At 40.9% G+C, this 15,076-nt stretch overlaps 1 protein-coding gene across 2 annotated transcripts in view; it reads right to left on the reverse strand.

The window, feature by feature from the left end:
• Positions 1 to 15,076, reverse strand: part of HTT (huntingtin) — a 101,273-nt gene that overhangs the window by 37,037 nt on the left and 49,160 nt on the right. For both annotated transcript variants that reach the window (XM_033160422.1, XM_033160423.1), the window contains exons 30-42: positions 13,653 to 13,730; positions 13,339 to 13,562; positions 11,630 to 11,708; positions 10,737 to 10,898; positions 9,330 to 9,385; positions 8,326 to 8,474; positions 7,649 to 7,785; positions 6,532 to 6,648; positions 4,937 to 5,059; positions 4,374 to 4,612; positions 3,943 to 4,085; positions 2,503 to 2,710; positions 1,419 to 1,560 (exon numbers count right to left, since the gene is read on the reverse strand). In XM_033160422.1, the coding sequence (XP_033016313.1) occupies positions 1,419 to 1,560; positions 2,503 to 2,710; positions 3,943 to 4,085; positions 4,374 to 4,612; positions 4,937 to 5,059; positions 6,532 to 6,648; positions 7,649 to 7,785; positions 8,326 to 8,474; positions 9,330 to 9,385; positions 10,737 to 10,898; positions 11,630 to 11,708; positions 13,339 to 13,562; positions 13,653 to 13,730 (1,857 nt within the window). The remainder of the gene's footprint in view (positions 1 to 1,418; positions 1,561 to 2,502; positions 2,711 to 3,942; positions 4,086 to 4,373; positions 4,613 to 4,936; positions 5,060 to 6,531; positions 6,649 to 7,648; positions 7,786 to 8,325; positions 8,475 to 9,329; positions 9,386 to 10,736; positions 10,899 to 11,629; positions 11,709 to 13,338; positions 13,563 to 13,652; positions 13,731 to 15,076) is intronic.

A 15,076-nucleotide genomic window follows, 5' to 3' on the forward strand; every position in this document is an offset into this window, starting at 1 on the left:
TAAGGCTGCTATCTGATGATGGCTTTTTTGGGACTGAGTATTATTTCTAAGTAAATATACATAGAATTACTTGTGAATTTTATAAATATGCCAAGTAGTATAATTTTATATGCCAAGTTAAAATGATGCATTTTATGTTGTTAAAGTAGTAAAATAAATTTAGGTTTGATAAGAAACTAACTATTGCATATATTTTCAGGGAGTGTGATGGAAATACTGAAATGTCTAAAATATATAATTGTCAGAAAGCAGAGAATTGGGAATGAAGAAAGTACAGAAAATGGCAGTGCCACAAATACAGTGGTGCCCCGCTAGACGAAAATAATTCGTCCTGCGAAAATTTTCGTCTAGCGGGTTTTTCTTCTAGCGAAGTGGCAATGCAAGCCGCGTTTTCGCTAGACGGAAAATTTTTGTCTTGTGAGGCAGCCCCATAGACTTTTTCGTCTAGCGAGGCATTCGTCTAGCGGGGCACCACTGTACATAAAATGTTTATATGCAAGATTATGCATCAAAATCACTAAAGGTATTCTCTGGGAGTTATTATTTATTTAGCAGCAACACTGTGTACATGGACCTTAACAGCATAAGGCAACAGGTCTCTGCCCAGAAGAGTTTTCAATCACAATTACATAGGATAATAATAGTAAGTAAATAATCACAACTGACTAGTTTACACACACACAGTGTTAACATGACACGGGTAAAAGACACAAAATTAAAAGCAGGTCATTGCCATGGGGGAGGCTGTGGGAATACGTTTTCAGGTGCTCCTGCACCTTGCCGCAGTTTGGTAACCTTCTGCGCTATGCACGGAAGGCAAGGAGATCAGGCAAAGGTTTGTTGCCTGGATCCCTCCGCGCTTGAGGCAAAGCGCGCCAAAAAAGCCTTTGGTAACGGTCGGAAAGAAGTTTCCCGCCCGGAAACTCACCCAGATACAGTGTTGTGATTGGTTAATGATGATGTTATGACGTTGTTCAGTTTACTAATAAAAAGCCCCTGCTCTCTGTAGCGGTGTGTAGAGTGCACGAGACAAGCCAAGAGAGAACAACCGTGCGAGACAAGCCAAGAGAGAAAGCGAAAGAGAAACCAAGCCGCACAGAGCAGTAGAGTGCAACTTCACCATTGACTGCAGTCTCTTAGTCTTTATTTCTAAGTTTTATTTTTGGCCGCCTTCTTAGTTTTGGCCACCTCTTTTATCCTTTCCTTTTTGGAACCTCAAGCCTTCGTAACTCCAGAGGAGCCTTCGTGACTCCAAAGAAACCTTCGGAACTCTAAACAACAATCTCACGATCTTCAGTTTCATAACCAGCGGACCCATTCACGGCCAATAGGAGCAGGCACTCCGGGAATTACTGGCTGTCCCAGATGTTGGTTATCCCCACAGGAGGCGGCATTATTTTGAATAATTCAAAACTTACCACATAATCACAAAAAAGGATGAGTGCCCCTCTTCGGACTATCTCTCGATTACACATGCCAAGTTTGGTTTCAGAATCTGCTTCCATGTCATCTCCATGTTTCTCAGGCCTAAACAATTTTGTAGCGGAAAGACTGTGCCTTCTGGGGGGGGGGGGGGAGGGAAAGGGAAAGGGAAAGGGAAAGAGGGGTAATATTTTTACTCCTAAATGGAGACTTTGATTTCCAGAGAACAAAACTGTCCAACTTTCTTCCAGTTTGAACAATAACCCTTCGTTGTGCAATTAATTTATCATTTTCTTCTAAAGCCGCAAGGTGGACAAGTCTTCTATTATCTAAACCCCTCTGTACAAGGTGAGAGGAACAGAAGGGAGCTGACAGAGCTTTCCTAGATCCTGTTTTAGCAAACTGAGGCGAGTGGCGGGGGGCGCAGTCACCAGACAAACTAACATCTTCACTGACTCCCCAACTCCCAGACAAGAACCCAAGAGTCAAATGGAATAATAGCAGGAACAGGGGGAAACAAAATGGCAGACAGGCAACAGCAACAAGAAAAATACACACAGATTAACAAACAAGATCCCTTTAAAAATAAATAAGTTACACACTACAGGACACCCAGGTAAGGACAAACAGGCAACAAAGAGAGACACACAGAGGGTTGAGCACCACTTCGAAGCAGGCAAAATCAGAAATTGAAGTTGCATGCTGCTTGTAGTTGTGGGCAGGGCTGATGCCAATTGTGGGCAGGACCATAGGTAACTAGTCACCCTTTTCTGTACTCTCTGACACCTGCCTCTCTTCCTCTCCGCCCAGGGGGCCAAGGGATAACAGATCCATCTTCCTAGAGGTGTAGAGTGATTGCTAGCAGAGGTCTTCTGAAATTAGGCCAGGGGCAAGTGAAATTATACTACAGGTTGAAGGTTGCCAACCCCTATTAAGGACACTGCTTGAATGAACTATGGACAATTTGTATTTATTAAATTTATGTACCACCCTTCAGCTGAGGATCACAGGGCCCTTTACAATATAAACACACAAAAATGCTTAACAAGATACTTCTACCACTTTGAGAAAAAGCCTTACTTTGGAGTCTGATGCACTTCTGACCACCAGCTACAGTTAGTATAATTAACAAGTAGTAAGATTTGACACCACAGGAGGACTAAAGAAGGATGTGTAGGTATCATGGACTGAATGAGGTCATTTAAGCTTTCAAGGGTGTAGAAATCGCCATCTGACTCATCTCCTGTAAAAAGCTTAGTGGCTGCAGCTGTGATTCTTCTGAACATTCCTAAAACAGTGAAAATGGTTTTTAAAAACCCAAACAAAATTAGAAATAGCACATTATAACAGAGATCCCTCTGACAACTCATGGTTTAGGCCACTAAAATATTTAATTCTTATCAATCTGAATGTTAAATATTGCTTAGTTAATGAAATTTCTAAGTATCATGCTTGAAGAACAAAAACTTATAAAAGTACTCCTAGGATCTTTTTTTGACTGATTTTTAGCAGTGCATTTCACTGAAATTAGTCATACCCTATCCCGGCGAAATGCAAAGCTCTCCAAATATCAATGAGTATTTTCTTCAAAACATGATCAGTGGAAAACAATGAGGCCCAGATACAGATACAAGACTACCTTTTATTAAGGGACATGGCTGCATAATTGTGTGCCCCCCCCCATCCTTCTGGCATAAACCTCTCCAAGGAGAACTCAGATGTAACCCTAAACTGAAACCTTCCTCAGCTGTGATACACACCCTGCAATTAGGCTTGAAAGAAGGCCCTTACTGGTACTAACAGAAATCTGTTTTGAAGTCCAGCTGTGGGGCATGCACAGCAGGGATGCTGTGTATCAGAGGGCCCATTGGGTGCACCAACCTATGGGTTGCAGAGTCCCCCCACCCCAACAGCACTAGTTCATTTCATAGAATAACAGAATAAGAGTTGGAAGGGTCGTCTAGTCCAACTTCCTGAAATGCAGGAATCCTTTTCCCCAACGTGGGGCTTGAATAAATAATATAATAATAATAATTTATTATTTATACCCCGCCCATCTGATTCAGTCTTATGTTCTACCAACTAAGCTATCTCTCTCTCTCAATTTGAAAGGTTTTGAACTCTAATCTTCTCAGGGGAACTAGCTTAATCAAACAGTACCATTTTTTTAAAAAAACAACAACAAGTTTTTAAATTCAGGTAAAACGGAAACAGAACTGTTCAATGGGATTCATTCCAAAATACAGTGGTACCTCCGGTTGCGAACAAGATCCATTCTGGAGGTCCAGCTGGATCCCGGGGTTTTCGCAACCCGAGGATCACTGTTCTGCGCATGCACGTGGCGGTAGACTGTTTCTGCGCATGGGGCGAAATACTTCTGGGTTTGCTGCTTTCACAACTTGAAGTTTACGTTACCCGAAGTTAATGTAACCCGAGGTGCTACTCTAAATCCAAAGTAAAGCCATTATTTTAATGGCTGACAGAATAATGTAAGACAACATATTATCTGAAGGGCAATACCTGATTTGAAGGTATGAATTAAGCACATAAGCAATGTGCCCAACTCTTGGCAATAGAATGTGTGCTGCTGTTCATTCATATCCACGTTCAAGTGTTTGGTAGTGATATCTTCCAGGAGGATCCCCACTAACTGCAACAAGAACCTGGGGAGAGGGAGTTTTACAAAGCATCATGTAATTCCCCAAGTAAAGAACAAAATAGGGTTAAGATCTATTTGTCAACACAGCCCTGGAGGGGAAAAAGAATCCCATAAGTGCATACATAAATGTATGGACACAAGAAATAAATAACTTGTATTTTCCCGTAGTAAGATTTCATTGTTGGGTTACTACAAAATTCTAGTATGTCTCAGGTCTCCTTTTCTAATAAATACACACTTTATCCCGGTATGTATTATAAGGAAATTGTACAACGACAAAAAAACAGCTAACCTAGAAAATGTCTCCTCAGGCAGATATTTATCTTGCTCTTCCAGAGTTTGTTCGTGAGTTGAGGTAAGAAGGTTTTCACCATTTCGTAGTCTGTTAATTGTTTTGCACGAGATTAAATATGGTGAGAAGGAGAGCTCTTGAATACGAGAAAGAACAATGTCTTCTGTCGACTGTGATATCAAAACGCGAAGAATGGCAAGAATGCCAGATATCCATAATTGCACAGTGCTCACGGAGGCCTAGCAATGAGAGAAAAACCCCAAAAGAAGGAAAGCGATGAAGGAAGAAGACAACACCAGGCCCTGCCCAAATTGAACTGCCTCCCTTCCCCTCCAAGGGCCAACTTTACATTATTTTTATTTATTTTAGTATTTTTAAATTGTAAACTGCCTTGGCAGAAAGGTAGTATATAAATGTAATCAATCAACAAATTGTATGTAAAGTTGAAAATACTGATGGGGGCAGGGGTGTATGATTCCACCTTCCTTTTTTTTTTTTACCAGATTGCTTTAAGTTTCCATGAATTTCCACTCACATCTTGCCAAGTAAAAAATGATGCTTACCAACGTACTGGGAGTCACAAACATGCTCCTTAAAAGCATGTCCACTGGTCGGAGGGCCGATGGTGCCAGTATTTCAAATAAAGTGTTCAATACCCCCAGAGCTTCGTGAGAATCTATATGCATCTATTTTAAAAAAACAAACATAAATCCCATTTTTTTGTCACCACCAACATTATTATGTTTAATTGTTTTTAATGATAGGTCCCCCATTTTTAGCTTTTTTCTAACAATAATGATGATGATGATAATGTCAAAAAATCTACAAAGTCAATTAAATAACAATAATAAAAATAAATAAATGCTGAACTCATTTCTGAGAGCAACCTAATCAGACCGAATTCTAATGCTTGAGTCTTTCTAACACAAATCTCAGCATGGCATTAAAGCATACCGTAAATGTACATTCAACTTTTTCCACAAAGAAATATAAAGAGCTGGGAGCATCAGCAAGGCAGGCTTATGATGCAGACAATCATGATATGAAATTTACCTGACTTTATGAAGTTACTGATTTACATTTGCCACATACAGGCAGCAACCATTGGGCGCACATCATCCCAATTGATGCACGACTGCTGGAATGTGGGCCCCTTTTGGCGGAACTGCTGGAATGTGGGCCCCTTTTGGCGGAACGGGCTTATGCGGGACCGCTGACACAAACAATGACCCAGAACACAACCCCCGTATAAAGGGGGAATTCCCTGTATTTAAACATTTCACACATTTGGAATTTTCAAGCCTTGTGGGTTTCATGTAAACGATATGCAGAGCAGACTCACTGATGTCCTGGCTCTTGCTCAAAACACGACAACAGAGACTCCTACTTGAAAGTAAGGAAGATATATTTATTGAGGTACTCAGTGACAAGGCTAGAGTAGCCTCAAACTTCTGACTAGGTAATGGGAACTGGTGACGCTTACCAGGCTAGAAGCTGCCGTCAAAGTTCAAGGAGTTCAAGATCAAAGCAAGAAAAGTTCAAATGCATAAGGAAGCTTTGCTCATTGAGTTCTCACAGCCACTAGCAAGATTTTAAAGGCATGGCAGGGCAAGCTTATGCACAAGCCTCCCACGGCTTGTTGGAATGCCAAACTTGCAGATGTGCGCTGTGTTGGAGAGTGTGAGTCGCTCCCACTTGTGGCACCACAGCTGCATCTTGAGCAACAAGCCTGCGCACTCCCCATCTGACCCCTGTACACCCACCACAGGAGGGATTGGGTGGCTGGAAGTGCCACTTCCCCATCCAAAGCTGCCAGATTGCCAGCCCTCAAATGGGCACAAGCCTGACATCAACAAAGACAATACATAAAAACCAGCAGAGAGATATTTCATGATCCAAGGATTATTTATTTATTTGAACTTAATTTATTAATTGACCTTAAGGTGGCTATATTTGAATAAAGGAACTTCAAAGGGAGACTGCAGTAAAAACTGCTGAATTTTAATTCATCACAATAAATTTGTTAGTCTTTAAGATGCTACAAGTTTGCCTGTTGTTTTAGTTGGAGCACACTTAACAAGCCTACTGGTAGTTGAAACACACATACTGCAAACAAATAGTGGAACATATATTAGTTTAGGTAACTGATAGTTTTAACCTGCTGTTTTGCCAACATTGGGAGAATGATGTCTGCTATCTGTCGGGATAATCTTTTCCATTTGTCTTCATTTTCTCTGTGACACTGCTGCAATACTAGGATGAACATCTCCAGCACCTGAAGATAAATAAAAAAATCTCAGAACACGCCACATTCCTTTATATCATTAGAAAACTATTCCTTTCAGTTCTCTTTGCCTGCTTGTCTTGACACCTTGATGTTCTAGCATTTCCCATTAACTTTTCTCCCCAAAATGCAATATAAACTTCTTCAGGTGTTTCTGTGTCAGCCTCAGCCAACACATAGTAAAAAGAGAGAAAAATAGAAAGGGAGAACTCAACCCATGGCTGCTTTTTTCATAGTGGCCCCCATGTTTCATGTAATGTAATGTAATGTAATGTAATGTAATGTAATGTAATGTAATGCAATGCATAAGGCAGCTCCCCACTTGTGTGCATTCAAGACACACGTGGTGCCAATCAATCTAAACAAAAATAAAAACAAACATACAAAAAACAAACAAATATAAAGGATATATAAAAAAACAAAAATATATAAACAAAAATAATAAACAAACATATATAAACAAAATACAAAATAAATAAACAAAAGTATAAATGAACAAACACAAACAAACAAACAAGTAAATAAATAAATAAACTAAAAATATATAGTAAAAAACAAACATTCCTCAAGCATTCAGTGACTGCCTATAATTAATTTTGCTATTTTAATACTGATCCTCTTTCAGTTGTTGTAGTTTATTCGTGTCTAACTCTTCGTGACCCCATGGACCAGAGAACGCCAGGCACTCCTGTCTTAGTTTGCATTAAATATGACATATTGTGATATTTTATTCAAATTGTTTCTAATTGGTGTTATTGATTCTTACGTCACCTTGAAACCCTTACGATCAGGAGGCAGATAAAAGTATTTCAAACGAAGAAGAAAAAATATTGAAACGTATTTGAACTTTTTCCCTACAGAAAAAATATACAAGGCATTGGAAGACTGTCACAGAAAGGAACATAATATGGAATTCAAGACCTACAGCCCAAACTATTCTAAACAAAAATGGACATACTAGGCAGCCTACAAGCATGCCTACACAATTTACCTGATGGTACTGGATAAGCCTCAACAACATTGAGACAACCACTTCTTTTTGTGTCTCCAGTTCTTTCCCAGCATCAGCTTTGTTTGTTCCTCTTAATATAAACAGATCATGAACAATGGGCTGCAGAGCTGGTATTGCTACAAAAAAAAAGTTACAATATCAATTTTAAATTAAAATGTAACAGAACTAAAACATGTAAACTCTTAATGACAGATGTTCCGCTGTCAAACCTTAGGACTAATGTATCTTTAATGTGTGTGTTTTTATGACACTTGTATTTTAAGGTCAGGAGTAGGGGGAGGGATTCAGAAGCCAAGCCTTTTATCTCTGCTTAGTACAAGACACAAAAGCTTACGGTTAAGATGATCCAGATCTTGTCAATAAAGAATAACCAAACACCCAGATGGCAAAGAACCTAGCTAAGTTACAGTAACAAAAATATTCTTCCCAATAGAAGAGTATTTCTCGAATAGGTCAACAGCTGGTAGTGAAAAGTTTCGTGCATAAAGTCCCTTATTAAAAGCAGGAAAAGGAAGCATGTAAAGAAAGCACATAAACTCTCCTGCAAATTTTTATAATGACTGGAATAATTCTCAAATTCAATGCCACAAAACCCTTACAACTTTTTAGCACGTGATATACCAAACGTTAGTTTTGCAACTTTACTCTTTAATTACCATGTGTAACGGCTTTCCTTCCACTGGCCATTATCCCATCACACAGCTGAATAATTTTAGGAATTCCAATTATCTGTTTGGAGTGGTAGCGCTCATAAGACAACAATACCAGGAAGAAAAAGATACTAGGAATAATTGCTTCTGATTCCCTAGAGAGAGAAAAAGGAAGAGAAATGTTTTAAGAGACTTCTGAAACTTCCAATAGGAGGAGGACCACTCAGTTTTGGAGGCTCAAACAGCTGAGAACTAGATTCAGCTAATGACAAAACAATCTTAAGCCTAAAAACTCTACAATTTAAATATTCCTAAATGCAGAGCAGTGAGAAAACATCATCCCCATGATCTAATTTCTTTCTTGGTTGTGGGAGGATGGCATCCCATTTTTTAAAAAAGAAAAAGACAAACCACTGTTTTTGCCATCCTTTTGAGGCCATTTTCTTCTCCCATTGCATGATCTCAGCCAATTGTGGATCATACATTGCAATGACATAATGATGCTATATACCCAAATCTGATGACATATCAGCACCACTGCAAGCAAATTAAGTGGTATTACCCTTACTTGGATGGGGAGGGGATCTGCGCCAATGCTCCCCATTTAGTACACAACTGCTATGGTTCCAGTTACAGGTAGGTAGCCGTGTTGGTCTGCCATAGTCAAAACAAAATAAAATAAAAAATTCAGTAAAAAATTCCTTCCAGTAGCACCTTAGAGACCAACAAAGTTTGTTCTTGGTATGAGCTTTCGTGTGCATGCACACTTCTTCAGATACTTCTTCAGCTACTGGAAGGAATTTTTTTATTTTATTTTGTTTTGACAACTGCTATGGTGCAGCAAGCGGGGGGGGGGGGGCGGTCTTGGCAATAGGGATGTAATTTCCCATCTACCCCCAATTGCCACGAGGAAGCAATTTTTGGAAAAATGAAAATCATTTTAAAATTGGACCTGCATTCAAATTTTTATACATATAATTCCAGAAGTCTGTATGAGACTTGATCTATACCTGAACTGTCCCACTTCAATGTATTCAAACTGCTTTAGCACAAATCCAATGAAAACCTGCAAAAAAAAAAACCTGCATTAATTTATGCCCCACCAAAAGTTTAACAAGTCAAATCACTTAATTGGGATTAAACACCTGATCGGACTTTTTAAAACAACCACTTGCTGTTCATATTACTCCACATACTGTACATATTATTGCACAAATACAATTTACATGGGGCTCGTTCCTAGCATACACACCCTCCCCATCAAACTCGTGTGGCGGTGGTTGCACGTTTTTTGAATGTGTGCAAAATGGTCACCGCCTGTATGTTAAAAAGAAAATGAACAATTCTTTTACCAACCAACATTCCAGTTGCCAAATGTGTTTCAAAATTTACTATAAAGTTCCCTTTTCCTGCCAATGCAGTGGTTAGTTTCTCTGCACATCCTCATGGTAAGAAGAAGAAGAAGAAGAAGAAGAAGAAGAAGAAGAGGAGGAGGAGGAGGAGTTTGGATTTGATATCCCGCTTTATCACTACCCAAAGGAGTCTCAAAGCGGGTAACATTCTCCTTTCCCTTCCTCCCCAGCAACAAACACTCTGTGAGGTGAGTGGGGCTGAGAGACTTCAGAGAAGTGTGACTAGCCCAAGGTCACCCAGCAGCTGAATGTGGAGGAGCGGAGACGCGAACCCGGTTCACCAGATTACAAGTCTACCGCTCTTAACCACTACACCACACTGGCCTGAAGATAGGGTCACTTCTGACACCACTTAGGGGAAGAAGCTTCCTGGTTTTCTAGTCCAGAATTGGCGAGGAAACAGTTTCCTCCATTGGAAGTATACATGGTCAGGAGTGGGGGTGGGAAGGGAGAATGTAACCACAACCAAAGGAAACCTGAGAAAACTAAGAACGAACAATTGAAGTGGTAGGAACTGAAGTGGTTTGACCCTGCCAACCCCTTCCACAAATGTGCCTAGGAGAACAGAGCAGCCAAAACACTTTTTGGGGAAGGAGACAGCCCTCTGGAGTTAAGTAGGAAGGCAAATATTTCCCTCACTATTCCATGAATACACAGGCCAGTTTCTACATCCTGCAGGATCCTGAACTTATTCAATGAACAAGTCTGTGAGTAAAAACTTCCACCATATTTAATATGTACAGTATATCCAACAGCATAATCTGCAGCAATGCTTTATTTCAAAGGAGGTGAAGTGGCATTCAGCCAAACCAAGAACGAGAGTAAATTATTAGGTTTTACAAAATAAGGATGTGATTTTTTTCTTTAACACAAATTACATCTTCTCCACTGAAGTCCTAAGTCAAGCTTATTTGTCTATAATCATACATTATGTCAATTTGAGTAAGAACACAAATGACCACTCCTCTTTAATTGATTCCACATAAGTGAAACTGAAGGACTTACCTGATCAGAGTCTAGAAGACAATAGTTAACCCGCAGCTGAACCAGTTGTGCAAGAAGATCCAAAACTTGCCTCTGCAGCTGTACAGATGTTGTTGTGGTATACTGTTTTAACGCTTTGATGACAAGGGGCTCAAACAAACGAATGTGATTATGAATAATATTCTACGAAAAAGGGAAATGCAGGAATTAAACTGGATCCCAATGTGAAAATATTGCATTTGATTGTCAAACTAAAGTGACAAAACATTTCCATAGCTATCAACTTTCCCTTTTTTTGCGGGAAATTCCCTTATTCCAGCGCCGTTTCCCAATGCAAAAAAAGGGAAGGTTGACAGTTCTGCATTTCCTGTCATGATCACAGGCCCAGTTTCAATACTTCCAATAAATCTGGTTTGTGAAAAGCAGGCAAAGGGTTTGGGATTGAAAGGTTTTAGAAACACTTAGGTCACACTAGAATGGAAAATGTCAACCTCATTTCTTTATAGGCAAGTCTTCCATGATATTTTAATAAAAAAAGGGACTGCTGTGGTTCACAGGTTTGCAATGCAAAATATTCCCCCCTCAATTGAGCTCTAATAATGAAAGTGAGCACTACTTTGAGGGGGGGGGGGATTCTGTGTCTGTGGCAAAGGACACCACAGCAAACTGAAGGTATATCTCCTCTGATCTACATGCCTCTCTATCAGTGAATGGGGCAGACCTGGATTTAAAGAGAAAGGTCTGCTGCTGTCACAGAAAATTTCTGTCATTATGCTTGCATTTATGTAACTAATTCTGTTCCCTTCAGGTAAAACATGATAAAAATCCACTTAACAGTGACAACAACAAAAACCAATACCACAATGAATAAAATGCAACAAGCAGCAGTTTTAGAAATGTATTTCTGCTCGTACCTTGTCAGCACGATTCTTCACTGCACTTGACATGCCAGCTTTTAGTTGGGTAGAAACTTTTTGCAATATATCAAACCACCTATAGAAAACAAATATTAATACTTATTATAAGTGCACATTTATTTTAGAGTATCTATATTGTTGCAGAGAGTAGTGGAAACCACCCTGTGATCTTTGGAGGAAGGTCGGTATATTATGAAGAAGAAGAAGAAGAAGAAAAAGAAGAAGAAGAAGAAGAAGAAGAAGAAGAAGAAGAAGAAGAAGAAGAAGAAATTGATCTAATTTCAAGAAGGCCTATGGTCAGGCCTAAGTGGTTTATACTGCAACACAAGAGGAGCACTACAAGTGCAGTAAATACACAAATAATTTAACAGGTGACCTGCTTGGGCTTGGCTTCTGAATCCTTCCTCCCGCTCCTAGCCTTAAAATATCAGCTTTATTTATGGGTGTCATTTTTAAAAAAATGAATTTCTGTTTTCAGAGGGCTCCAGCTGGTATGGTCTAGTTAGAACTTTAAACAGTAAATCTGAACTCTTGTTGCTGAATCTATGAACCCATGGAAAGAAGAGTAGAGACCGCATCCTCAGAAACTTGGCAGCGCAGCGCATGTGTGACCTTCCTTGCATGCCCACATGCTGGCTAATATGAATGGGCTGCAAGACTTCTGAACTTAGGACAGGCAAGCCCAAGAGGCCTGGTGGTTTAGGCCACAGTGCCACTGACGTCCCTTACATGGCAGCACCGTATTTTTTTGCTCCGTAAGACGCACCTTTTCCCTCCTAAAAGGTAAGGGGAAATGTCTGTGCGTCTTATGGAGCAAAGGCTCCATCAAGCAAGTGGAGCGCACGCATTTACAGGGAGTCGGGAAGGAGGGGCGGGCGGCAGCATCTGCTCTCCCCCGCCGCCGCTTCCCGGCTCCCTGTCAAACATCTCCTCCATTGCCCGCCCGCCTCTCACAAAAGCAGGCTTTTGCAAGAGGTGGGCGGTGGCGGGGAGGAAGGAGCAGCATCTCCTCCGCTGTCCGCCGCCAAGCTTTTGCGAGAGGCGGGCGACGGTGGCAGGGGTACAGGAACGAGCAGCCCGGGCTGCTCTTCCTCCTCCGAAGCCGCCGCCAGTGGCGGGCAGCGGCGGGGGAGACGCTGTGCTCTCCCGCTTGCCTTAAAGCCAGCTGGGGAGGAGGGGAGGATGCTCCTGTTCGTCCCTTCTCCCCGCCTGGCTTTTAAAAAAAAGCAGGGGGAGAGCACAGCGTCAATGTGGCTCTTCCCCCACTTGCTTTAAAGCCAGCCAGGGAGGAGGGGAGCTCCGCTTGCTTGACCCTCCGGAGTTGCTCCCAACGTCACCTGCATATACTATAATTTTTTTCCCCTTGTTTTCCTGCTCTAAAAACTAAGTGCGTCTTATGGTCGGGTGCGTCTTATGGTGCAAAAAATATGGGCAAGTCCTACTGGAGAGGTCTTACTTCCGAGTAGATATCTATAGGATTGCACTGTAACAGTCATCCTATTGACAATTATCTGGGAATGAGCTCCACTGAACACAGTGGCACTTATTTTTTAGTACGCATGCATAGGACTGCAGTAAAATGTGTATTATATCCTGCTTCTCTTCATCTATGCATTACAAGGACAGTGTGTGTAGATGGGTGGATGGATAGATATAATGTAAATAAAGGAATATTATTGAAATAAAAGGATAAAAGTTACTCTTACCCAGAAGTATCATGTTCTTGTTCTGCCTGCATCATATTCCTTAAGCTTGCGTCAGCAAGTGCCTGTGTAAAATGTGTGTAAGGAGCCATGAAGCAATAATGATAAAGACCGGGCCTCAAGTTTGAAGAGCCTAGGCGCTGGGCTTTGCCTTGGGATCTGCTAGGATTTGAAGACAAGCAATCGTATTGTGATGCCAAGTTGGTGCCAAACAACGTCTTTAGCAACTAGGGGGAAATGGGAAAACAAGTCTGAAATTAGGCAAATTGAGACACGGTTAACAATGTTGAAGAAAACAGATTTTCTTTTCTTTTTACCTGCTGCACACATACAGTTGCCATCATTGGTTCTCTGTTGAAACAGGATTTCAGATAACCCAAAATTTCTTCAACATACTATAAACAGGGAAATTTCAAAAAGTTGCAGTTTAGCCAGACTTTATTTATAAAGATACTGCTACACACACACACACACACACACACACACACCCCACATGATGTGAGAAGCTTGTTATTGTCACATCAATTTTATTATATTGGACTATTAAATTAAGGAACAGGAGGGGAACAGAAAACAAAGAAGAAATATTGTTATCAATGATAAAACTGACATGGCTCCCAGAATATTTCTTTACATGGGCGTTTATAAAGTAATTGTAATTCTGTAATGTTACCTCAGCAAGTAGATCAGTGAAAACACTTGTAAATAGTCCTTCAAAATTGTGCATTTTAAACATTTCATTTTGATGGCATATACTGAGTGAAGCATACCTAAAATCTGAGGATATCTCGTAAGGACAGTGGTGGAATATCTGCTTTGCATATAGAAGGGACTCTAGTCAATCCCCTGGTAGGGGATAGGGGAAACCTCTGTCTGAAATCCTGGAAAGCTACTAGTCACTGCAGACAATACTGAGGTAGATGGATCAATGGTCTGACTCAAAATAAAGCAGGGAACCTTTTGGGCCAACAGGCCAGATTGTCATCTGTCCCCACCCCTGCAGGCCAACTTACCTGTCCATTAGCCACCCAGCTATCTCACTCAGCTGTCAAAATCCCTTGCCCAGTACTTCCTAAGCACAAAGCACTGAGCTGGCAAAGGTGCTTTCTGCAGGGACTGACTGCATGATCAGGCTCCCAAAGGGGAATCTCAAGTCTCACAGGCCATTCAGGAGGGTTAAATGCAACATCCACCAGCTGATGAGCATTGACTTCAACTCTGCTTTCTGCAGGGACTGGCCGTGCAATCAGGTTCCCCATGAGGAATGCAGTTGTGCAGCCAATCCATCTGTGTCTCTACTTGCCCCACAACAGACATCACATACAGGCCAAATTGTGAGCCATGGCAAGTTAAATTTGGGCCCCGGGTTAAAGATTCTCTACCCCTGGTATAAAGCAACTTCCTTTGTTCCTATGATTCAGAAATGGAAAGCAGTGCTATTTTTAATTTGCACCCCTACTCTAATAGCACCTCCTCCAACTGCTCTGGAGACTGCTAAGGAACCTCTCCAGAGTTTCAAGGATGGCTTATCATATAATGCACAAGGGCTGTGTCTGGAAACAGGGGACACATGGATGCCCTAAAGGAATAGGCAGATCCAACAACGAGCAAATCATAGCTTTGTTTACATATACTTAAGTTCAACTGTGGTGTACATGTGCACACAAACACACTCCTAGATTCTGTCAAAAATCATGGCCCACTGAACTACCTGACAAGCGTTGCATGTACACTGAGACTT

Source organism: Lacerta agilis, chromosome 9, assembly GCF_009819535.1.
Source record: "Lacerta agilis isolate rLacAgi1 chromosome 9, rLacAgi1.pri, whole genome shotgun sequence".
Lineage (NCBI taxonomy): Eukaryota > Metazoa > Chordata > Lepidosauria > Squamata > Lacertidae > Lacerta > Lacerta agilis.